We start from the raw sequence: 25,223 nt of genomic DNA, 5'->3' as shown, positions 1-25,223 counted from the left end.
CCAGTACTGAGTTGAATGCCTTTTCATGGGCGGCTGACATGCAAGCCTGCTCCTTTGGTGCTTCGGCTCTGTGAATCGCACGCTCATAGTTGTAGAATGCTGTGCGGAAAGCTTTAAAACATGACGGATGGTGTTTGGCCTCACATGCAAAGAGGTCTTTGTTTTTCACCTTTCGATGGAGTCGATAGAGACCCATTTTCTCAGCCCGTGTTTCGATTTGCTCCCATGCATTTTCTTTGTTTTTAAAGGATGGGAAGGTTGTAGGCCTCTCAGTATTGCGATGAGCATCTTTGGTCTCAACTTTCTCACAAAATATACACTCTGGCGGGAAGATGGGTTCAGCAGAACCTCCTGGTTTACGAGGAGAGTGATGCCATGATGAGGTTGATGGCCCTGGTTCTGTATCATCTCCCAGACGATGAAAGTGGCGGACAAAGTGCTTATAACACTTGCTGTGATATCCTACTCTTTCTAGGTCATCAGGAAGAGTTGCCGGGATCTGATCACATACTGATTGCATACGACATGGGGAGTCATGCGGTTGGTTGAGACGTCTATCCCGGATCTTTTGAAGCAGTTGCAGTTTTTCTGAAGCAGATCCTTTAATTTTACGGAGGGGCGTGAAATCCCCATGATCAGACATGGATGGTACATGAAGGATGCATGTAGGAGGAGAGCTTTGGGCTGCAGGTTCTACACTCCGTTTTCTTTTGGGCATGCTTGCTGTCGATGTCTACCATCACTGTTAAATGACAAATAAGAAATCACGAATGATGTTAAAAGTGCCTGTGAAAGGAGGCTCTGAGTTTTCAGTGAGGTAACAGAGGTTCTGAGTCATGTTCTACACTAGGGTACTTTTTAGCTGACTAAACCATGTTTAGTGGCATCAAAAGTGCTAATAGCTAAAACATCTAAATTCTTCCACACTAACGTTAGCTATCTAGGCCAATGAAACATTGTGCTAAGTTACTGTAGCTAGCTCAGCTGTCGTGCCTCTTTCTGGTTCAATTCATATACAGAAGTCAACAGATATGTCTCATGTTTGGCATTAACAAAAGTTTAAGTTACACCGACATTAGGAACATACTGTACATAGATGAGGCTAGCTTTAACGTTAGCTAACATGGTGCTAGCTGGCTCAGCTGTTATTCTGCCTGTTTATGATTTCATGCAGAAACTGAAGTCAAGAGTGTGAGTAACATTATAGTTAGCATCTTACCTGGCTAGATTGGAGGATGAATACCAAGAACAACACACAGATGGAATGGAAGACTGAACTTTCAACTGAGGTATTCAATAACATCAACGTTACCAATTGATACGAGCGCGCGACATTACCAATTGATACGAGCGCGCGAGCGCGCATGTTACATGGATGGAAATGTAAAATGGCAGCTATAGCAGCACTAATTTGGATCTCTAGTCTGTCATTTCTGCACTGTGATTGGATAACATAAAAAAATATGTTTGGGAGTTAACAGCAGGAGTTGGTAGATTTTACGTGGGCTGGGTGAGAAACCTTTAAATAAGCAAGTGAAAATCTCTCGCAATACAAAGTCAATGGTGGGAAGAAAAGTTGAGTGGTACCAATGTTACTGCCAATGTCCCGCCCCTATGCAAGACTCAGGAGCATCTTGTTGACATTTAACCTTGAAAATACCTGGGTTTAGACCCCTTATGTACCATGTTAAGTTATCTGCAGTATTAACGTATCCTTATCATTTGTAAAACTGATTATTTTGTAATTACAGCATTAATATGCATACTAGTATACCATAGACACATGTAATCATGTTATGAATAGTTCTATCATGATCTATGCCCTTCAAAACATGGGTCTAGACACCTTCATTTTTCAATTATCTGCAATATTGGCTGAGATATGTCAAAAATCGTTTTTTTGATAATGGCAGCAGTAATTTGCATAAAAATGGTATGTGGGACATTTTTTCAGCTTGGGGCCATAGCTAGTCATTTTCTACACATTTTTTCCAATCTAGAAACACTGATTAGAAGTATATCTCCGGGGGGTGCAGGGGGACCTAGTCTTCCTACTAGACTAATATATATATATATATATATATATATATATATATATATATATATATATATATATATATATACATACACACACACACACACACACACACACACACACACACACACACACACACACACATAGGGTGTGTCAATATATACAATAAATACAATAAAATAGATATATACAGGGTGTGTCAATATATACAATACAATACAATAAATATATATATATATATATATACAGGATGTGTCAATATATACAATAAATCCTATATATATATATATATATATATATATATATATATATATATATATATATATATATATATATATATATATATACATATATATATATATATACATATATATATATATATAATTATATATATATATATATATATATATATATATATATATATATATATATATATATATATATATATATATATATATATATATATATTGTCGCGATCCCGGCTGTTAAATGCTTCCAGCACGGAATACTGACGTTAATGTCCGGGCTTCAAGTAGTCCACGGGGTGGACAAAGAGAACTCAATAAACACAACTGTGTTCTAACCGGCCTCTAGGGGTAGGCACGATGATTTATTGGCTCGATCTCAAAAACAATGGATGGTAACAGAGTGGAATACACAGCACAAAGCCTGCAGGAACTGTCGGCACCAGAAGCTCCAAACACGACACAGGCAATATGACTCACAGTTCCAATCTACGATATCCGGGAATCACTCGTTCTCTTCCGGAGTTACTCACTCTTAAAATACAGAACTATAAACGATCAGCACAACTCGGCTGTCGTGAGGCTTAAAAAATCCCCTTTTTGCTATTTTCCACTCGACGCCTTCGAGCCACGTCCGTCGCACAAGATGGCGGCCGGCTCTCTCACCCTCCACCAATCGCGTGCCGAATAGCCACCCAATCGCGTGAGGCTGAAAGGAGGTCACGTGACGTGGTGGGCGGGGCACTAATTTGGTGAGAACAAGGTTGTTTCTCACAGTCCTCCCCACCTAAGTAAAAAACCCGTCGGATAGACGGCGTTTTGAAACCAGTATTTGTAGTAGGTGCAAATCACATGGCAATATGATGGCGGTAATCGTTAACAGGCTTATACAATGAACCAGGTTTATCCACAACACAATATTAAACACAATACACCGCATTAATATCTACCCCACAAGAGTTACACTTCACACAAAGCACAATAGAGAGACAAGGGGGCCAAACTCAAGTTGGGGAAAGCGTTTACAGGAGGGAAAACGGACCGAGGAGCAAATAGCGTTTCCCGGAACTGGTTTTGGGCAAAGGTCCGACAAAATCAGCGGCAACAAACTGGAAAGGCTGACTGATCACGGGGAGGGGCTTTAGGGGTGCCTTGAAAACCTTCACTCCTTTTCCGAGTCGTTGACAAATGGGACAGCTAGCGCAATAGCGCTTGATGTCTCGCGACATGGCGGGCCATATGAACTGATTCTTGACCTTGGCTAAGGTCTTGGCAGCTCCGACATGACCCGAGGAAATATTGTCATGGGCCAATTGCATGACTGACTGACGATGCCTCCCCGGTACGACAACTCGGTGTCGAACCTTCCACGTCTGGGTGGAGGACATGTTCTTTGGGGAATACTTATGCATCAGCACACCTGCACCAGTGCACCATTCACATAGTAGCCTGTTCGTCCCGGCTCGGAGTCGTCTCCCATTTCCCAGAGGATGGCAAGGGTGGGATCGAAGTGCTGATCCTCCACTAAACTGGTTACCGCAGACAATGCGGGAGTGACTTCCGGCCCAGAACTGAGGTCGCTAACCGCCTCGGAGGACTGATCCTCCTCCCCGGATTCGCCGACCGGCGAACACGTAGCTGGGGTCCCCGTGTTACAGGCGGGAGCGGTCCCTGAGGAGCACGGCACCTGAGGTTGGCTTGACGGGAGGCTCGGGTGGACTTCAACTGACGCAACGTCACCGTCGGGAACTGGAGTCGAGGCGCTAGGCTCCTCGGGCCAGAGTGAAGATATGTCTGACTCCGCCACTCTCTCCGCCTGTTTACTCTGGGATCTAGTGACCACCCCACAGGTCAGAGTCAATGACTCCTCCCTGGCCATGGCATCATTGCCAATCAGCAAGGAGACCCCGGGTACCGGGTAGTAGGGTACCACCGCACAGGTCATTGGACCCGTAAAAATGTCACTCCGGACCTCGAGGAGGGCAAGGGATACCGGCCAGGAACCTGGTTAATGCCCCGAAGGATGATATACTCGCCGGTATAACGCATCTGAGAGGCCGGAACTACCCCCGCCCGGAGAACACACAGTGTCGCCCCAGTATCCCGAAGGTATTGGGCCTCAAACTTCAGCACCGAATCAGGGCCACCCACTAAGGCTGTCCCTGAATAATCCTGATACAGAGGATGAATGGAATTAGCCTCGGTGGCAGTGACCTCTGTCACCGATGCCACCGTCGTGTGCGAGGGCCCAGTTGATGACCTCCACTGACCTCCCTCCGATTTAACAGCAGGGTTGCCTCGGTAGGCCGGACTAGCTGGGTTAGAGAAGCAGCGGTCTCCACCGTGCCCCACGCGTTTGCAGAAATCGCACCAGGGCCGTGCCCTGGCCTGCAGCTCGCGACCGCCACCAGTGGAGGGCATCGGAGAACCCTTCCCCTCGATCCAGCCGCCGGGCAGACGGGGGGCGGTCTCGATCGCAGAATCCTCCGTCTTACGACGCGACTGCGTGACTTGCAACATTTTGCACGCCAAAACATGTTTATCAATAAGGTTGACGCAGTCTGACAAGGAAACAGTGTCTTTGTCGACAAGAAACAACGCTAAGTCAGGCGGAAGCTGTTGATCGATACGGTAACGCACCAGGAGTTCCGCAACCGCTTGAGGTAACTCAACCTTGCTCCCCTTGAACCATCTCTGCAGCTGTTCCAACAAGACCCGCGAATGTTCCTCATAGGTTTGACTGGACTGACGAGTCCAACTGAAAAAATTACGCCTATAAATACACGCGGACACCGCATAGGCGTTCAAAATCTCGGCCTTCAATTTCCTGTATTTGTTTGCGTCCTCGGTTGCCATCCTCGCATATACCTCCCTCGCCTTCTCAGATAGATGGCTAACAAGATGGCCGACCCACAAGCTCTCATCAATGCCACTGGAAGCCAACAACTTCTCCGCCATCTCCAGATACGCTTCTGGCTTCGTGTCTCCCGTCCAGTCCGGCAAACGAACATGAACAGTTTCCGGGACGCTTGCAGCAGACACCTCTGCCCGCAGTCGTTCAGTCAACATTCGCAACTCATGCTCTCTGACGCGTTCAGCTTCTGCTGCCGCATGCTCTCTCTCTGCTGCCGCATGCTCTCTCTCTGCTGCCGCCTGCTCTCGGTCTTCTCGCTTAATACGCTCTGCCTCTGCCCTGTCATTCTCCCTGTTATACATGTCGAGTTGTTGAACCGGAGTCAGCCCGGTCCAGAAGGTCGAACGCATGCATTTAGTCATGATGGGATCGCTTCCTAACATATCGGGTTTAGTGACCGGGTCAAGGCTGATTGCGTCGCTCACATCGCCACCCACGTGACTGTCAACATGATCAGGTTGAACTCTCACTTCTCTGGTCGACATAGCTTGGCTACGAGTTATCATAAGACAAGGCACAAAACACTGAGTCTAAAAGGAGGCTGGATCGAAATATTTCAGCAATATCTTTCACCACATGGGACGGCAATTCACCCAGGGGGAGGCAAACAATATTGGGGTGGTACACGTAATTCAAACACAACGCTCTGTTGGGGAAATACGACACGAACTACACAATATCACCAACGCACATCAAATTGCCAATGAGAAAAATGCAACGTACAAATAACTCACGTTTTTTTTTTGTTTTTTTTTAATGTCGGTTTGTTTGGAGGGATCCGGAAACTATTCACTTATCCGGTAGTGAAGTACCACACAAGATAGCGTCCTATGGTGAGAAAGTTCCTCCAAGATGGCGTCTGCTGGTGAGAAGGTTCCTCCAAGATGGCGTCTGCTGGTGAGAAGGTTCCTCCAAGATGGCGTCTGCTGTGAGAAGGTTCCTCCAAGATGGCGTCTGCTGGTGAGAAGGTTCCTCCAAGATGGCGTCTGCTGGTGAGAAGGTTCCTCCAAGATGGCGTCTGCTGGTGAGAAGGTTCCTCCAAGATGGCGTCTGCTGGGGAGAAAGTTCCTCCAAGATGGCGTCTGCTGGTGAGGAAACGATGAGCAGATGCAGGAAGATGTCGTCCACTGCAGAATTCCCGTCTCAGTTCGAATGTCTCTTACTTGAATAATCCTTGGACGAGCAACCCATTTGTCGCGATCCCGGCTGTTAAATGCTTCCAGCACGGAATACTGACGTTAATGTCCGGGCTTCAAGTAGTCCACGGGGTGGACAAAGAGAACTCAATAAACACAACTGTGTTCTAACCGGCCTCTAGGGGTAGGCACGATGATTTATTGGCTCGATCTCAAAAACAATGGATGGTAACAGAGTGGAATACACAGCACAAAGCCTGCAGGAACTGTCGGCACCAGAAGCTCCAAACACGACACAGGCAATATGACTCACAGTTCCAATCTACGATATCCGGAATCACTCGTTCTCTTCCGGAGTTACTCACTCTTAAAATACAGAACTATAAACGATCAGCACAACTCGGCTGTCGTGAGGCTTAAAAAATCCCCTTTTTGCTATTTTCCACTCGACGCCTTCGAGCCACGTCCGTCGCACAAGATGGCGGCCGGCTCTCTCACCCTCCACCAATCGCGTGCCGAATAGCCACCCAATCGCGTGAGGCTGAAAGGAGGTCACGTGACGTGGTGGGCGGGGCACTAATTTGGTGAGAACAAGGTTGTTTCTCACAATATATATATATATATATATATATATATATATATATATATATATATATATATATATATATATATATATATATATTGTTGTGGTTTTTAGAACCCTCCACTTTGTAAATATCTGTAATATTCCCTTATAAATAATCCCCTGTAAATACTCCCATTTTTGGTGTAAAAGGTCAAAGGTCGCACACTAGCTAAGCCACGAGCAACACGTAGCACACCATAGGCTTCTCCTTTAGTTATTTCATTAGTATGTGTTTCAGGTAAGGATCTGTTCCCAATAGTTGAATCTGCGTTGTATTAATTAAATAAGAGTAGGCCCCCTTGTCAATTCATATTGCGGCATAGCCTTCCTCCAAATTGTGTTCCTGGGCTTGCCAGTAGCATTCGCTGCCTGGCTCAGCCGCCATTGAACACGAGGTCAGGCTTGGAGAAGAAGGGGGCGGGGCGGCAAGAACGAGGTGTGGCCACGTCAACTCACCACCAGGGCGTGGCCGGTAAGCCCCCACCAGCCAACCAGGGCTGAGGTGAGCTCGTTAAAAAGCGTGGCTCGATGAAGCGCGGCTTGATTTCTCAGCGGGTTATAAAAGCGCAAGCGCTAAGCCCTCTCGGAGAGATGCGCGAGGGGAGGCCATTGATGACGGACTGCGCTGGGGGATGCTGATTGTGAACGAACTGCGCGGGGAGCGCTCGGTTGATTGTCACGTTGTTGGAGCGACCTGTGCGAGGGTACCCTCTGAGACGAACGCTGGGCGAGAGAGAGAGTTGGCACGAAGATTATGTACGTGGCATCCCAGTCCCCCGCATAATTATAAGGTCCAGTCACGCGCCAACGACACGCGAAGCTGCCTGCCATTCTTCGCGGCGGACCCGGAGCCTGGAACCATCTGCTTGACTCTTCTCCTTCTACCTGCTATTCCCCATTAGTGTAAGTGTGTTTGTACTGTCCTGGGCGTGTGATAATATAAGACTGTTTAAGGCTGCCTGTGTCACTGCTTCTTCTTCTTCTTGTATATGCCCTTCTTTCATTTCCTCTTCGGGTTTCTTGTACATAATTAATAAATTATATTTGTTCTTGCTTTACTTTGGATCCCCTCATCTGATCGCTTGCGTCCTGTCCCCAATTGAATATCGGTGGCACGATATAGGAACCGCTATAATCGGGTTTAGACTGCCGCTAACGGCTCGAGCTTCGGATTGCTAAACCGCTCGGCAACATTCCATCTTGTCCGTGGCTCGGGCAGAAGTATCGCCCTGCTTCCGACCGGAAGGACCGCAGTATCTTCTAGGACTCGGACGGCCAGATTAATAGACGAGGGGATTAAACCCTCCTCAGTAAGGGGAGCGCCGTAAACCGAGATCCGCAACAATATATATACAGACTTGGCATTTAATATGGAATATATATTTTTTCTTGACTTGGGTTAACTTTCTTAATTCAGCATATCAATCTGGTGAGTTTCTTCCACACTTTGGTGATTTATTTGTTAAAAGAACCATGTCACTGTCTGTCGCAGCAAGAAGTCAACAACAGGATTATATCACAGGTGGCGTGGCAAAATGTACGGACAGGTGCATTTGATGATTGGTTTCACAGTCGGGTATACAAGGGTTGTTGCGTTCTGTATTAGTGGAAAACAACTGCTGCACGTATCCAAAAGTTATTGCCGCTTCCTCTGGAGATGGTCCATCAACTCGACAATGCTGTTTGTCATGGAGTGGTGGCTTTACGAAATTACGGCATGAAACAGCATGCTATTGCTCGGCAGTATGGCATCACTCAAGGTCAGGTGTCAAAGATGCTGAAACGAAATGCTCAGAGGGGTGTCCCTACTCCAATACCGAGGCCAGGACGTCCCCGCAGAACCACAAGGAGGGATGATCGCCAGCTGCACCGGTTAGTCCACAATGGCCGTACCAAGTCAGCTAATCGGCTTAGGGCTGAGTGGCAGCAACTGACAAATGTGCCTGTATCCAGAAGGCTAGTCAACCAATGACTGGTTCAAGCAGGCTATCGTGCCAGGCGTCCCCTGAGAAAGCCATGCCTGACCAGACAACACCGCCAGCACCGATTGCAGTGGGCCAGAGAGCACTGTCAATGGCAGCCAGAAAATGGAATCACGTGATCTTCAGTGACGAGTCTAGATTTCTGGTCTATCGTCAAGATGGCCACGTCCGAGTGCGCAGACAAGTGCATGAAGCCTACAACAAAGATTGTATAGTGTCAAGAGTCAAAGCTGGAGGTGGTTGGGTGACCGTTTGGGCTGCTTTTCATGCAGGGGGCAAAACTGACCTGGTTGTTCTGAATAGAAACCTGAACCAGTTCAATTACAGGGCCATTCTGGAAAAAACATTGCTTCCATTTGCTCGTGCAGCCTTTCGAGGAAACTTTGTCTTCCAAGATGACAATGCACGGCCTCATCGTGCTCGCATGATCCAACACTTTCTTGCTGACCGTGGTGTAGAGCATATGGAGTGGCCTGCCATGTCCCCGGATATGAATCCGATGGAGAACTTGTGGGCAGAATTAACGCATCAAATCGACCACGTGGACCAGCAGCCGACCTCTGTGCGTGAATTGCAGCAGACTATTGTCACTGCATGGCAAGCGATTACTGTCCAAACCTTGGCAAATCTCGTGAACAGCATGCCTCAACGTGTACGTGCTCTCCTGAATGCTCGTGGGGGTTACACGAAGTACTGAACTGTAATTTTACTGTCCGTAATCCCAGTTGTAATTTAACTTTTGTTAAAAAATTTTTTGGCGAATGTGCAAAATAAAGAGATACTTCTGGAAAACGTACAGAAGTTTAACACAGTACTGTCCATTAATTGAGTTCGATATCAGTTTACATCACTTTCAAGGATCAATTTATTTGTTTCGAAATGTCAAATGTGGTTGTTGTTTCTTTTAAAGGTCACATTAACAAAATCTAGAATAATTTCAACATAATTCCAATGAACTTTTGGTTCTAAGACATCTTGAAAAGTAAGTTCACCCCCACAAAAAAAATATTCCATATTAAATGCCAAGTCTGTGTATGTATGTATATATATATATATATATATTTATATATATATATATATACAGTGAAACCTTGACTTACGAGTTTAATTCGTTCTGTGACCGAGCTCGTAACTCAATTTGCTCGTTTCTCAAATTAAATTTCCCCATTAAAATGCATTGAAATGCTATTAATCCGTTCCAGCCCCCCAAAAACCACACCAATTTTTTTTTTAATATACAGTATATATATATAACTATCTCGCGCTTTATATTTCACCTGTATGCAGCATACAAGTTGGCAGGATGGCCTGGACTGGAGGTACGCACACCTGACTCTAAACTGTCCAGCCTGGGTTTGAATCCCGACCCAGCTATAACCTGTCATGTCGGTGTTTCACAGGCAGGGTGATTCATCAATGTGTGTACCGCTAAACTGGGCGCCCCGTTTGCGTCCCATTAGTTGTTGGATGTTAAGGATCTCACCGTGTCTTCCACAAAGAGAAGGCGAGCTATCGCCGGCACTCTGAACAAGTTGTGGCCTGGCATGCCCTTCTCCTCTGCCGTTATATACGTCCTCCTCAGCATCTTTTTCCAGAAGAGCCCTGTCTCGTCACAGTTGAAGATTTGCTGGGGGATGTATCGTTCGGCTTATATCAGTTCGGCAAAAGTTATAATAAAATCTTCAGCTGCCTTCACATCCGCCTCACCAAGTCGACAACACGCACACCTCGCTCATGTTTTTCGACGATTGCGTGTTTTATATCCAAGCACATCATCCTCTTCTTCTTCTCAGTACTGCCCTTGGCACTCAATTTCTTAGGACCCATGGTTAAAACTAAGAAATTTTCCAAAATAACCAAAATGCGAAAACAAAGCAGCAGCGATATACGGCAGAGATGCTTGCATGGCAAGATAACCACGTGACCGGAACCCACCTGGTGGCGGGTGGCGTAAGCTCCAAAATAACCAAAATGCGAAAACAAAGCAGCAGCGATATACGGCAGAGATGCTTGCACGGCAAGATAACCACGTGACCGGAACCCACTTGGTGGCGGGTGGCGTAAGCTCGTAACTCAGATCTCGGCTCGCATCTCAAAGCAATAAACCGCCCGAGCGACGGCTCGTATCTCGGAAAACTCGTAAGTTGGTGCACTCGTAAGTCAAGGTTTCACTGTATATTTATATATTATATATATATATATATATATATATATATATATATATATATTAATATATATATATATATATATATATATATATATATATATTTATATAATATTATATATATATATATATATATATATATATATATATATATATATATATATGGTGTGTCAATATATATGCAATAAATACAATAAAATATATATATACAAGGTGTGTCAATAAAAGGTTAACCGCTTAAAATGACCTTTGTACTTTTAGCCATGACCTTAATTATTTATTTATTTTTTGCAGGAGTGATCAATGATCTTTGGATAAGTCATTCAAGCATAACCAAAGCATTCTTCGGGAAAAACGACGTTTTCTACAGAGAAAGGAGTAAACATTGTCCAGATCTGAATCTGATTTGAAGGCAGCAGTTGAGGCTTACGTGCAGACAGTAACCATTGAAACTTGCAGAAACGTCATTGAAAACTTCACGATTCGTGTGAACGCATGTTGTGTGTGAGGGGGTGTTCACATCAAACACCTCAAGTATAAACGCATTAACGCATAATGAGTTTCATTTCTCCATGATTTGGTTTTCATTTTCCGAGTTCATTTTTTTTTTAACTCCATGTTTTGGTTAATAAAGTTTTGAAGCGGTTAACGTTTTATTGACACACCCCGTGTATATATATACAGTCACGTGAAAAAGTAAGTACACCCCATGTAAAGTTTTGACTTTTCAAGATATGTCAACATACAGCTATTTGATCTTCATTTCAACAATATTGATAGATAAAGGTGATATAATACAACAAATATCATGAAACATTTACATTTTGTAGTCCATTGTATAATTTTTAAAAATATAAATGCAAGTTTCGCATGTGGAAAAAGGAAGTACACCCCTACATTTATCACTACTTCAAATACCTAAAATTAAAATCAGGTGCACCAGCTCAGGTGCAAATGATTAGAACATCGTTAGAGAGGATCTTGGAGGAACCTGTCTTATTTAAACCTCAAACATTTAGTTTGGATTGCTTTTTGTTGTTGAAGTGTGCGGCATCACCATGCCTAGATCAAAAGAGCTCTCTGAGACCTTCAGAAGGAAGGTTATGGATGCCTACGAGTCTGAGAAGGGATTTTAAAAGATCTCCAAACAATTTGAAATCAATCATTCGACTGTCTGGAAGATCATCGACAAGTGGAGAAGATTCCAAACAACTGCCAACTTGTTCAGGCCAGGCCGCCCCAGCAAGTTCAGCCCGACAGCAGACCGTAAGATGCTGAAAGAAGTCTCTAAGAACCCCAGAATGTCATCACGGGACCTACAGGTAGCTCTTGCCACTGTTGATGTCAAAGTGCACGAGTCTACCATTAGAAAGAGGCTGCACAAATTTGATCAACATGGGAGGTGTGCCAGGAGGAAACCTTTGCTGTCCAGAAAGAACATCAGGGCAAGACTAAAGTTTGCCAATGAACACCGAGGCAAAGACCAGCACTTCTGGAACAATGTGCTCTGGACAGATGAGTCAAAGGTCGAGCTATTTGGCCACAGTACCAGAAGACATGTTTGGCGAAAATTAAAGACAGCATTTGACCACAAGAACCTGATACCAACTGTAAAGCATGGTGGTAGAAATATTATGGTTTGGGGCAGCTTTGCTGCATCAGGGCCTGGGCAGCTCACCATCACAGAATCCACTATGAATTCTTCATTGTGCCAGAGGGTGCTTGAGGATAATGTGAGGCCATCTGTCAGAAAGTTGAAGCTCAACCGAAGGTGGACCTTGCAACATGACAATGACCCTAAACATACCAGTCACCAAGGAATGGCTGACAAGAAAGAAATGTCGGGTTCTGGAATGGCCAAGTCAAAGCCCGAATCTAAATTAGAGCCAAGGGTGTATTTACTTTTTCCACAGAAGGAAATGGCATCTCTGTTAATTTTTTGTTGAATAAATTATTGCAAAGTCAACTTTTCATTGTTTTTTGTTCAATTAGATCACTTTCATCTATAGATACTGTTTAAATGAAGATTAAATATTGATGTCCACATATGTTAAAAATATTTTAAAAACATTTCATGGGGTGTATTTGCTTTTTCCACACGTGAAATTTCCATTTATGTTTATTTAAATTACACAATGGACTACAAAATGTAAATGTTTCATGATATTTGTTATATTATATCACCTTTATCTTTCAATATTGTTGAAATGAAGATCAAATAGCTGTATGTTGAAATATGTTGAAAAAGTCAAAACTTTACATGGGGTGTACTTACTTTTTCACGTGACTGTGAAGATATATGTATGTATGTATGTATGTATGTATGTATGTATGTATGTATGTATGTATATATATATATATATATATATATATATATATATGTATGTATATATATATATATATATATATATATATATATATATATATATTGTCGCGATCCCGGCTGTGAAATGGTTCCCAGCACGGAATACGGACGTTAATGTCCGGGCTTCAAGTAGTCCACGGAGTGGACAGAGAGAACTCAATAAACACAATTGTGTTTTAATCGGCCTTCTAGGGGTAAGGCACGATGCTTTATTGGCTCGATCACAAAAACCATAAATGGTAACAGAATGGAATACACTGCACAAAGCCTGCAGGAACTGTCGGCCCCAGAAGCTCCAAACAGGACGCAGGCAAGATCACTCGCGGTTCCAATCGACGATCTCCGGGACTCGGAGGGTAACAGAGTGGAATACACCGCACAAGGCCTGCAGGAACGGTCGGCCAGCAGCTCCAACACGACGCAGGCAATATCTGACTCACGGTTCCAATCCACGAGATCCGGGAATCACTCGTTCTCTTCCGGAGTTACTCACTCGTAAAATACAGAACGGTAAACGATCAGCCCAACGCGGCTGTCGTGAAGATTAAGGGAAATCCCTTTATCTATTTCCCACTCGGTGCCTTCGAGTCGCGTCCGTTGCATAAGATGGCGACCGCGCTCTCTGACCCTCCACCAATCACGTGCCGAATCGCCTCCCGATCGCGTGAGGCTCCAAGGAGGCCACGTCACGCGGTGGGCGGGGCACCCAATCTGGGTGAGAACAGGTGGTTTCACCGGTGGTTTCTCACAATATATATATATATATATATATATATATATATCATATATATATATATATATATATATATATATATATATATATATATATATATATATATATATATATATATATATATATATATATATATATATATATATATGTATATATATGAGAATCCATTTTTAGTTCTCCAACGTTTAATGAGCAAATAAACAACTGCTCGACGTTTTGATCAGCAACACGGATAAACGTGCATCCACTGACCTTTCTCAAGAGTAACGTAAAACAACTCTGTAACCTCCCTTATATGAGGGGAAAAGGGGGTGGGGACACCGAAACCACCAATCAATGCCATTCTGGAACAACTCGTGCCCTTCAAATTCAAACCGTAAATCGAAACTAAAACCGTTGAACCAACTGAAACCACACATTGGGATGTTACATCAAAACAACCATTAAATCACATGTTGAATCAAACAAAACATAGCATAATTCAAATAAATAGATGAAAAATAAACATGATTAATTGCTTCAAGTGATGCTTTTTTAATTGCTTTTTAACAGCTTAATTGGTTTTAAAAAATTTTTGTTTTTTTTCGCTCCATAGTGCCTAAGCATTTTTGTATCTAAACGGAGGGATTTTGTATCCTCCCTAAAACGGAGGGGCCTGTCAAAACCATCCCACCCCCCAAAAGATGCATATGTAGTAATTTGTAGTATATCTTTCCCCTCACTTCCCCCTTCCCCTTCCACTCCACCCACTCCCTTCCTCACCCCTTCCTCTCCTGCTCCACCTCACCTCCCCCCCCTCCTAACCCCCACCGGCAACTCCAGGTACTCCTGCTAGTTGGAAATAACTGTAACAAAGAAATTCAGATTTCGTTAAACTTTGCGTTTTAAAACTACTGACGTTAACATTTGATTCTGCTTTTGTTTTCACATTCTTGCTTGTTTTCCTTTCTACAGGTAGATGATGAAGTCAGAGCCATTTACACAGGACAAATTGAATGTGTGACAAGGACGAATCTTTTAGATATTGGTGAAGATCCGCATCTTGGTACTATAATTTTAAGTGCTTCTTCACCATTGATAGATAGGACCAAAAACGACATATAGTCCATGGGCCAGGCCAGATATCGGTACCACCTGGGGTGACCAAACCTAAGTGGTACTAAAATGTTTATTGGGTCAATATAAGTACATTAAGATGTGATAGCCTTTCCACACTGGCAGCTTTGTCAGTTTTTTGTAAAAACTTCAAATTCACCCAATAGCGGCATTGCGTAATTCATTTAAATCTTGCGGTATGCAAAGATCACATCTAATTTCAGTCAATACAGAACTAAAACCATGTGAGAAATGCTACTATATTGTAATTATTAAAGATCAGAGCAAAATAAATGCATTTCCTATTTGTCTGTACTTTCTTATTGGATAATTGTGTACTCGCATTCAGCTTTTTTTCTAGGAAGAGTTAATTGCGGATAGATGTAAGCTTTTTTTTCAGCTCCTTTGATGGAACTGGTGAGATATCTGGCTATGTAAGTTATCTTTTGCAGTTCTAAATAAGGTTAATTAAGTTTGATTAGTTAAGATCAGTTAACTATGGTAATATCCTTTCCTTTTCTAGGATTAACTTACCAGTGAGATCAAGATGTGGCAGATCTTAGATAAGATTTTGTTTTGCTTTCAATGGCACTGTCAGAACAAATAATGCATTGGATTGCTGGAACACGGATTGCTGCTTGTACATTGCAGGTGTCTACTGTAGTGTGCTGATGTCCTGAGGTGTACATGATGGATCCACCAAGTAGAGATGAAGGTGCCACCCTGCCAAGGAAGCGAGCACGCACTGACTGTATCATTCATTGCTCTAATGAAGACTCTGACTCCCTGGTGTCACCACAAGATCTGGTCTCATGGAACACTTTGCTCAGGGCTGCAGAGATCAGACAGCATGCTCCACTTCTGGATATAGCCAAAGGCATTGAAGAAGGACAAATACCACAATTGCAGTATCATCGCAAATGCCATAGCATTTTCACCATGAAGAAGTCTCTTGACTCTCTCCTTTCCAAAGACCCCAAAGATGAACCTGGAGAGGTCAGTTCAAGAACATCAGCTAGGGATGCGCCAGGTACATCAAGAGTGTATGATAAAATCTGCATTTTCTGCAACAAGTCGAGCAGATACCTAAAAGGACACAATACAAGGGAACCCCTCATCCAGTGTGTTGAGTTACGTGCAGATGCCAGGGTTCGCAACGCAGCAACCAAAAAACTGGATCCAAGAATCCTTGCCTTACTGAGCAGAGACCTTGTTGCTGCAGAGGGACATTACCACAAGTCATGCTACAAACTGTACACAAAAGACGAGTCTTCTGCCAGCTCTGCAGCAGAATTCCTCCCAGAGCCATCAGCAACTGTCATTGATGGGATGAGCCTGGTCCAGAAACTGAAAGGGAATGACAAGACCTTCTCACAGCTGGCAGAATCAGCCTTGTCAAGTGTTCTCCATGAAGGTGCCAAGAGCCATCACATCGATGTCGTCTTTGACGTTTACAAGGAGACGTCCATTAAAGATGCAGAAATTAGCCAACAGGGGTGCAGACACTGGAATCCAATTCCGGAACATTGCACCTGGGCAAAACATCCAGCAATGGAGGAAACTGCTCAGCAGTCCTTCGAACAAAACAAGCCTGGTGAAGTTTCTGGTAGAGGAATGGAAGGGGCCAAGACAGAGAGAGAAACTCGAGGACAAGGTACTCTATGTTACCTGTGAGCAGCTTTGCTTCAAGATCACCAAAGAACAATGGGAAGAGGCCACAGAGCTAAAATCCTCACAGGAAGAAGCTGATACTCGCCTACTACTCCATGCTCTTCATGCAGCAGAATCTGGCTACAAGTCTGTTGTCATCACTGCTGAGGATACAGACGTCTTGGTTATCTGCCTGGGGGTCAGCAGCAACATCCCATGTCCCATGTACCAGAAATGTGGAACAAAGAACCGGACAAGGTTCCTGGACATCACCAAGCTAAGCCATGCACTGGGAGGTACTGTCTGTGATGCCTTGATTGGTATGCATGCCTTCACGGGCTGTGATACAGTCAGTGCATTCGCTGGCCGTGGGAAGATGACGACCTTGAAGCAGGTGAAGTCTGACAAGACCTACCAGGAAGCTCTCATGGAACTTGGACGTTCATGGTAAGTATCTGCAGAACTGTTCCAGAAGCTACAGGAGATCACCTGCCATATGTACATGCCTTCTAGCCGCACATCTGAAGTCAACAAGCTTCGATACCAACTGTTCTGTGCCAGACGTGGAGAAGTTGAGTCAAGTCAACTCCCTCCTTGTGAGGACTGTCTATTCATGCATGCTCGCCGTGCAAACTATCAAGCTGCCATCTGGAGGAGATGTCTGCAGAGCCAGCCCTATGTTCCAAGCCCAAAGGACTGTGGTTGGACAACTGATGAGAATGGGAAGCTGGCTGTTGAGTGGATGCATGGCTCGCCTGCACCAGATGCTGTGCTGCAGCTGCTCTCCTGCAAATGTGTGCGGTCATGCAAACTACCAGCATGTAACTGCCTCAGCAATGGCCTGAAGTGCACAGACATGTGCAAACTACAAACGTGCAGCAACCAAGCCAGTGAAGAAGAGCCAGAAGTGGAATTAACTGACTCTGATATGGATGACGGTGATGATGAATAACTTGGTGGCATAATTATGCACAAACAGAAACGTGAAACTGTACTTCATTTAATAATGTTAAGAGCCAAAGAAAAAGTGTCATGGATGCATGTTGATTCTACCGAATCAAAGACCTTGCTTAAAACAGGAAACCTAGAGTCTGATTTGTCACAGGGTGTGACTTGACAAAAACATAAATATTTTGTTCAACTTGCATAAATATTTTGTTAAGTTAAGTTCGAATTTTTTTGAAAACAACCCACTTCATCTACAAAATCTGCCTTTATGTACGAGAATGACTGCCTACATTTGTGATACTGGTAATAAAGGATCCCGATGTGGTATTTTATGCTTGTCTGTGACTGAACCGATTCTTAACAGAAAGATTGTGGTATGAGAATAAAGGATAGTGGTAAAGTGTGTGTTCGCGCCTTTCATCCATGGGGCATGTCCATTACAAGAAGTGATAAACTCTAAAAGCTGTGAGTCTGCAAGGGCTGTCATATCAAAATGCAAACTAGAGACATATAGCAAGTTAAAAACACCAAAGAGAATTAGTCACCCCGGGTGGTACCGATACTGGAAATTTGGGATCCTGGCCCATGGACTAATATAGTAGGATATCCCAAAACATTGTGGATGGATTCGGACGAGATTTGGTGGATGAGTTTGGTAGTTGACAAGAACAAGCCGACTAAATTTTGGTTCAGGTCTGGATGCAGATCCGGCCTATCAGTGAGATACAAAGCTTAAACTGTTCAGCTTGGCGGAGGTATGCGCTCTACTGAGTGCTGTTCTTGTTCTTGGCTATTTTCATTGAAGTCTTTATAGATATGTAGATACAAACTTCACAATTCGTGTGATATGTAGACCTTATAGATATGTAGACCTTATAGATACAAATTGTTAAAACAAAAAAATTGAATGGTCTTTATGAGATATGCCTGTATATTCAAAGATGATTTGGTGCTCGGTTTATAGTTTCTATAGGGATAAACCAAAAAACCAATAGTTCATAAAACTGAATGATGACACAAAATACACCAATTCAATTCTAAGATGAATAATAATTACTGCAATGATAGTGACCAGCCAATGACGACTTGTGTTTGTGACAGCAAGAAGGTCACAGATATGTTTTGATTACCTTGAAGGTCTGTGGTGCACCTTCTTCCATTCGTGGCCACACCTGGTAGCGGAAACGCCAGAGTGCACCAAAACGCAGAATTGCATTCACCCTTTGTGCCACTTCCTCATGCTGGAACTCTGACAGCAGCATGTCACTCACATGATCAGGAACTTTCACAGCGCAGAGCAGGAACATCGCCGCTGCAGATTATTATAGTCAGAAGAAAATATTCCAAATATCACAGAATACATTTCATCAATCTACTATAATAAAAGGCAGTGTGTGTGTGTGTGTGTCTGTGTGTGTGTGTGTGTGTGTGTGAGTGTGTGTGTGAGTGTGTGTGTGTGTGTGTGTCTGTGTGTGTGTGTGTGTCTGTGTCTGTCTGTGTGTGTGTGTGAGTGTGTGTGTGTGTGAGTGTGTGTGTGTGTGTGTCTGTGTGTGTGTGTGTGTATGTGTGTGTGTGTCCTCCATAACTCCAAAACCATGAAACTTAGCGGCCCTAAACATTTTATGCATACTTGTTGAACTCCAAGGAAGCGCATGAATGAAAACTGTGTGTTTCGGTCGGTTAAAACACCCCCCTTTGAAGATAATTTATGCTATAATGTACACTAAAACTAGAAGCAGGCTATATTTCCTCTGCTCATGCTGCCTTCATATCTCCACTGCTCATGCTGCATTTTCTTCACCACTCCTCATGCTGACTCTGCTTCCTCTCTTCTCATGCTACCTTCCCTTCCCCTCTCCTGACACTGCCTTCTCCTCCACTCTCCTCACGCTGCCTTACACTCCCCTCTCTTCATGTTGCCCTCCCGGCTCCCGTCCCCACTCCCCATGCTGCCTTCCCCTCCCTTCTCCTCAAGCTGCCCCCTTCCCCCCCCCCCCCCCACCTATCCCACTTGCTGCCTTCCTCTCCCCACTCCTCACACTACCTTCCCCTCCCTTCTCCTCACCTCTCATGCTGCCTTCCCCTACCCTCCTCATGTTGCTTTCCCCTCCCTTCTCCTCATGTTGCCCTCCTGTCCCCACTCCTCATGCTGCCTTCCCTTCCCCTCCCCTCCACCTCTCCTCATGCTGCCTTCCCTCCCCACTCCTCACACTGCCTTCCACTCCCCACTCCTCACAGAACCCTCCTGTCCCCACACCTCATGCTACCTTCCCATCCTCCTCTCCTCATGCTGCCTCCCCCCCTCTCCTCATGCTGCCTTCCCCTCCCTTCTCATCATGCTGCCTTCCCCTCCCACTCTCCTCACTTTGCCTTCCCCTCCCTCTCCTCATGCAGATTTCCTCTCCCACTCTCTCCATGCTGCCTTCCGCTCCCCCTCTCTTCACACTGCCTTCCCCTCCCACTCTCCTAATGTTGCCCTCCCATCCCCACTCTTCACCCTCCTTTCCCTTTGCCTCTTCTCACACTGCCTTCCCCTCCCACTCTCCTCATGTTGCCCTCCCATTCCCACTCCTCACCCTCCTTCCCCTCCCCCTCCCCTCTCCTCACTCTGCCTTCTCCTCCCCTCTCCTAAAGCTGCCTTCCCCTCATCCTATCCTCATGTTGCCTTCCCCTCATCCTCTCCTCACCCTCCTTCCCCTCCCCCTCTCCTTGTGCTGCCTTCCGCTCCCTTTTCCTCACGATGCCTTCTCCTCTCCTCTCCTCACGTTGCCTTCCCCTCCCACTCTCCCCACGTTTCCTTCCCCTCCCACTCTCCCCATGCTGCCTTCCTCTCCCACTCTCCTCACGTTGCCTTCCCCTCCCTTTTCATGCTGCCTTCCCCTCCCCTCTCCTCACACTGCCTTTGCTTCCCTTCTCCACTCATGCTGCCTTCCATTCCCCTCCCCTCACACTGCTTTTCCCTTCCATTTCCCTTCCCACTCTCCTCTGCCTGTCCCCTCCCCTCCTTTCTCCCCCCCCCCCTTCCTCTCTGTCCTCTCTTCTCTCTCCCCTCCTCTCTTCATATTCCTGTCATGAAGCGACTCTGTGTTAGGTACCTGGCAACGCCGGGTACCTTTGCTAGTTCATAAATGATAGTGGATAGGGAGGAGCAACTCTGGTGAGCCAGGTGTTCAATTGACTGCCTCGGAGAAGGGTGCACCTGGTGCACCACAGACATGATATCCCACCCCATTGATACAATGGTAAGAAATGAGCCAATTAGGCCTCGGAATCACAATGATTAATTTACCCTGTATGATGATCATAATTGTACCTTGGATGCACTCACAAGAAAGGTTGGAGCCAGTCAAGTTACAAAATCATAAACAATCTTATTAATCAATGCACACACCATTTCTCAAGTCAATCAATACCATTTTTCAAGCTTGGGGCACTTGCAGCCTTTCAATTAATTCAGAAATCACTGCAAGATGTTTTATAATTAATTTTTAAAGAAAGTCAACGCTCATCGAAGTGTGGGTTTTTTTTATCCCAACACTGCACACATATAATGCTTCAAGGGCTATCATCATACTAAAATATGCAATTTCGTGTCTGTCCGTCTGTCAGACCACAATACATTCGGCCGTTACTTGTCCAATCTCAACCAAACTTGACAGGACAAAGGGTCACACGATGGAAAGTGTAACGACTTCATTTTACCCCCTCCCCAAGGGAGGTTTCCTCCTTGGACAAGTGCAATGTCAACGTGTATAAATCGTTTATAGTGGGTTTCAAGCCTATATAGATCTACTGTGATCTCTATGCCCCAGATAAAATAATAGCCGCTCCCATAGAGAACGGATATCTTACTATAATTCACCAAATGTCTGTCCGTCTGTCTGTCTGTCCATCTGTTCCCAGGTACTGCCAAAACCGCTGAACCGATCGCAACGAAATTTTGGGTGGATAATCCTGGGACCCCATGGAGTAAAATAGGCTGTATTGTTTTTCCAATTTTTACCCAATTTTTCCAATTTACAATTTTCCCGTTTTTCCAAACACGATGGAATAATATTTACCGATATGAACAGTGATGTGGCTTTTAATGTAATTCTAAAGATACTGTTTAGATTTTGATGATTTGCGTGTGATATGATTCAATGGATGTTTATATGAATCGTTTAAAATAAATAAACCTTCAATTTCTGATATTTTGCCTTTACATTCGGGCCTCCCAATTGAAGCCCCGCACGTAGGGAGGGTACCGTTGCTAGTACTAATAATCACAAATCGAAGAGGTAACTCTGCACAAAGGTTTCCCAACTCAGGGAACACGAAATATGTAGATGACACCATGTTCTCACAGATGCATTTTAGAAACTCCATTATTTTCCTCGGTTCATCGACGCAGCACATATTATATAGTTATGATCTGAGTGCTGGGCAGACAGAAATGCCTAAGGGAAACGAATGGAGGCATTTTCACTCCAGTTTTTCCAGTATGATATTAAAATGGTGGCTGTGGCAGGCAGCAACACCCGCAAGCAAGCAGGAGCACAGAACTGCTGTAAGAACAGCCACAACGATAGTCAATCTCGATGGAATTTAATCACAGCGCTTCGCACTCATGATAGCGACCTTGGTATGATATCATTTACATTGCACCGTTTTGCACACAGATTGAATTTTTATCAATTCTAACGGTTTGTGGAGTTTTTATACGTGGGGATGGTCCATAACAACTGATGGTCATTCCTGTGGCTAAATGGAAGAATGTCCCATTCCCAAATGAATACAGTTGTTTAGATGGAGAACAATGCCAAAACATTCATATGTAATGAACAACTTAACATACAAATTAAATTAAATTATGCAAAACTGTGCAGCAGCAATTAAGTTTCATTCCCTCAATGGAATCTCACGTTTAATGCTAAATTGAAAATATAATTTTCTTTATAGTTTCAAACTTAACCAATGCACCCATGAAAGTCAATGGTGGCACAAATTTAGGCATCACTGTGCAGCATCTGCAGAAAGCTGTGTGCACTTTGAAAATCAAGGGCAGCCGTTGCCAAACCGATGATCTGGTCAATCAGACTTCACGTTGCATTTACTGCACCTGCATCCAACGATGCTCAGAGGAGTAGAGTGGGAGAGGGATGGCACACACCTCTATCACTTTAATCGCTAATCTGCGTAGGTTTTTCCCCTTCATTGGCACGTGATTACCTGCTCACCACTCATTTTTTACCTATACAGTTATCGCACAACGCACAATGCTTAGTGAGCACACCAACGAAGGGCAGAGATTCGTCGAAAGCAATGACTGACACCACCATCACAAAATTAACGAGAATGGCACTCACACTTAGTAGACCACAAACCTCCGCCAGGCTGTCAAACAGTTTACCTTTTGTATCCCAATGATACCCATATCTGTATCGGGACCTTAACCAAAACCTAATCGGCTTGTTCTTGTCAGCTACCCAACTCATCAATCAAGTTTCGTCTGGAACCATCCACAAAGTTTTGAAACATCATGCAAAACTGTGCAGGCCCCATCCCTATAGTTTTTGGCCCCATCTCTGAATGATGAAGAATCACTTTAAAATTATAATATCTGGATCTGAATCTTCACCAAAATGTCATCAATTCGTCTTTGTCACACCCCCAACCTGTCCACCAGATTTCATCCTAATCCGTCCATAACATTTTGAGATATCCTGCTCACAGACAAACAAACAGACAGACAGAGAGACAGGGGTGAAAAGTTAACGTCTGTCCACCTTTGGTGGAGGAAGTAATAAGTCGAATCATAAAAGTAGAATCACACTCAACAATACAATACCCCAGCTGGAACCAAAACATTTTAATATTTCCCCGATACATCCTAGAGTGAACTCGTTTTCCTACCCACCTGCTGCAGCAGCCATATGTTCGTCAGAACTGAGTAAAAGTTCCCAGGCAGCGGGCTGCACCTCACTGTACATCTCCTCAGGAAGGACGACTGCTGATTTTATCAGCAGAGAGAGTGGTGCCGGAGCCAAGGTCAACACCTGCCGTAAAAACATTAAAGTCAAAGTGGTGATTTGATAACATCTGCAAAAAGTGTGTATGGATGAAAAATGTGTACACCTTTCCTGATTCATAGTGTTACTAAAAGTGACAACACATTGAAGAAAAAACAAGACCGAAAGTCTAACAGCAGCGTAGCTGGGCTTGGAAAATATTATAAACCACAAACACGTATGATTAGCTTTTTAAACAGTCGCAAATGCTGTTCATAACATTAAGCAAAGAAATTTGGTGGAATCCCGACATCCGTGAGGAAAGTTTTACTTACAGAACTGTGGGAAGATCTACTCTAATCTATATACCACACAAGAGTTGGGTTAATAACATGCTATCAAATAACCGAGGCGAATTCCTTACTTCCGCGGTTGTTAGCACCGTACACCGCTTATCATCGATTCATGAACCATACACCGATTCAATCCATTGACTTTGTATTCACGACATTGGGATTAAAGTCCTACCGTCATATTTACTATATGATTATTATTATTACAAAAACGATACTACTGAAACGATACACGACTATTAAGAAACCTGGGCTTAATTTGTCCGCAGCAGCCCGAAGGTGAGGCATTAAAGTCTAAGGCCTATACGTACCGTATTGTTGGAAGAGCCGGAACGCCGATGCTTTCGATATTTGATGGTCATTTTAACAATCGGTTTATTTGTGCTTCACAATGAAAGAAAAACGTTATGGTAGAACATGGCGATTGTGATATATGACAGGTTCGACGTTATGTTTGGCCTGAACAAAATTGGAATCAAAATGCCAGAGTGTGGAGAGTCAGCCGCTGTACCGCTGTAATGATATCATACGTAATCACATCACAAAGTCAGGTGATCAGATCCTCAGCTCTGATTGGTATACGTTTGAGGGGACATATATACATACATACATACATACATACATACATGCACACATACAAATGGACGGACAAACACTGTTCCAGAAGGCTTTGCCCTATGGGCTACGCCGTAAAATATTTTGATGTGCCATACTCCTTACAGAGCATTGGTGCTGCCAAAGTAGCTTCTTGCCAAGTGTCACACTGGATGGTTTGCCATTGCCTTCACAGCATTGTTGGCCAATGCTTTATCCTTTAAATGTTGAGCACAAAGCAAGGAAGCAGCATGTATCATTTTAAAACTCGATGCTGTAGAGATCCATAGAGTCTATGGTATGACTCGGTTAGTCTAAAACGCCCAAGCAAACCATCCTTGCCTGGAAGATTGGTGGTACATGTTCCGGAGCCTCAGCAGTGCATGCTTCTGAC

General features: G+C 44.2%; 1 protein-coding gene across 1 annotated transcript in view; it reads right to left on the bottom strand.

The window, feature by feature from the left end:
- The window catches only part of UNC80 (unc-80 subunit of NALCN channel complex), a 502,852-nt gene that overhangs the window by 224,610 nt on the left and 253,019 nt on the right, over positions 1 to 25,223 (bottom strand). The window contains exons 33-34 of the mRNA XM_078779534.1: positions 23,792 to 23,930; positions 19,023 to 19,204 (exon numbers count right to left, since the gene is read on the bottom strand). Of these exons, the coding sequence (XP_078635660.1) occupies positions 19,023 to 19,204; positions 23,792 to 23,930 (321 nt within the window). The remainder of the gene's footprint in view (positions 1 to 19,022; positions 19,205 to 23,791; positions 23,931 to 25,223) is intronic.

The sequence above is a fragment of the Myxine glutinosa genome, chromosome 1 (assembly GCF_964187855.1).
Source record: "Myxine glutinosa chromosome 1, kmMyxGlut1.1, whole genome shotgun sequence".
In the NCBI taxonomy this organism is placed as follows: domain Eukaryota; kingdom Metazoa; phylum Chordata; class Myxini; order Myxiniformes; family Myxinidae; genus Myxine; species Myxine glutinosa.
Note: the sequence above shows the minus strand (reverse complement) of the source record. Positions and strands in the feature narration are given on the sequence as shown.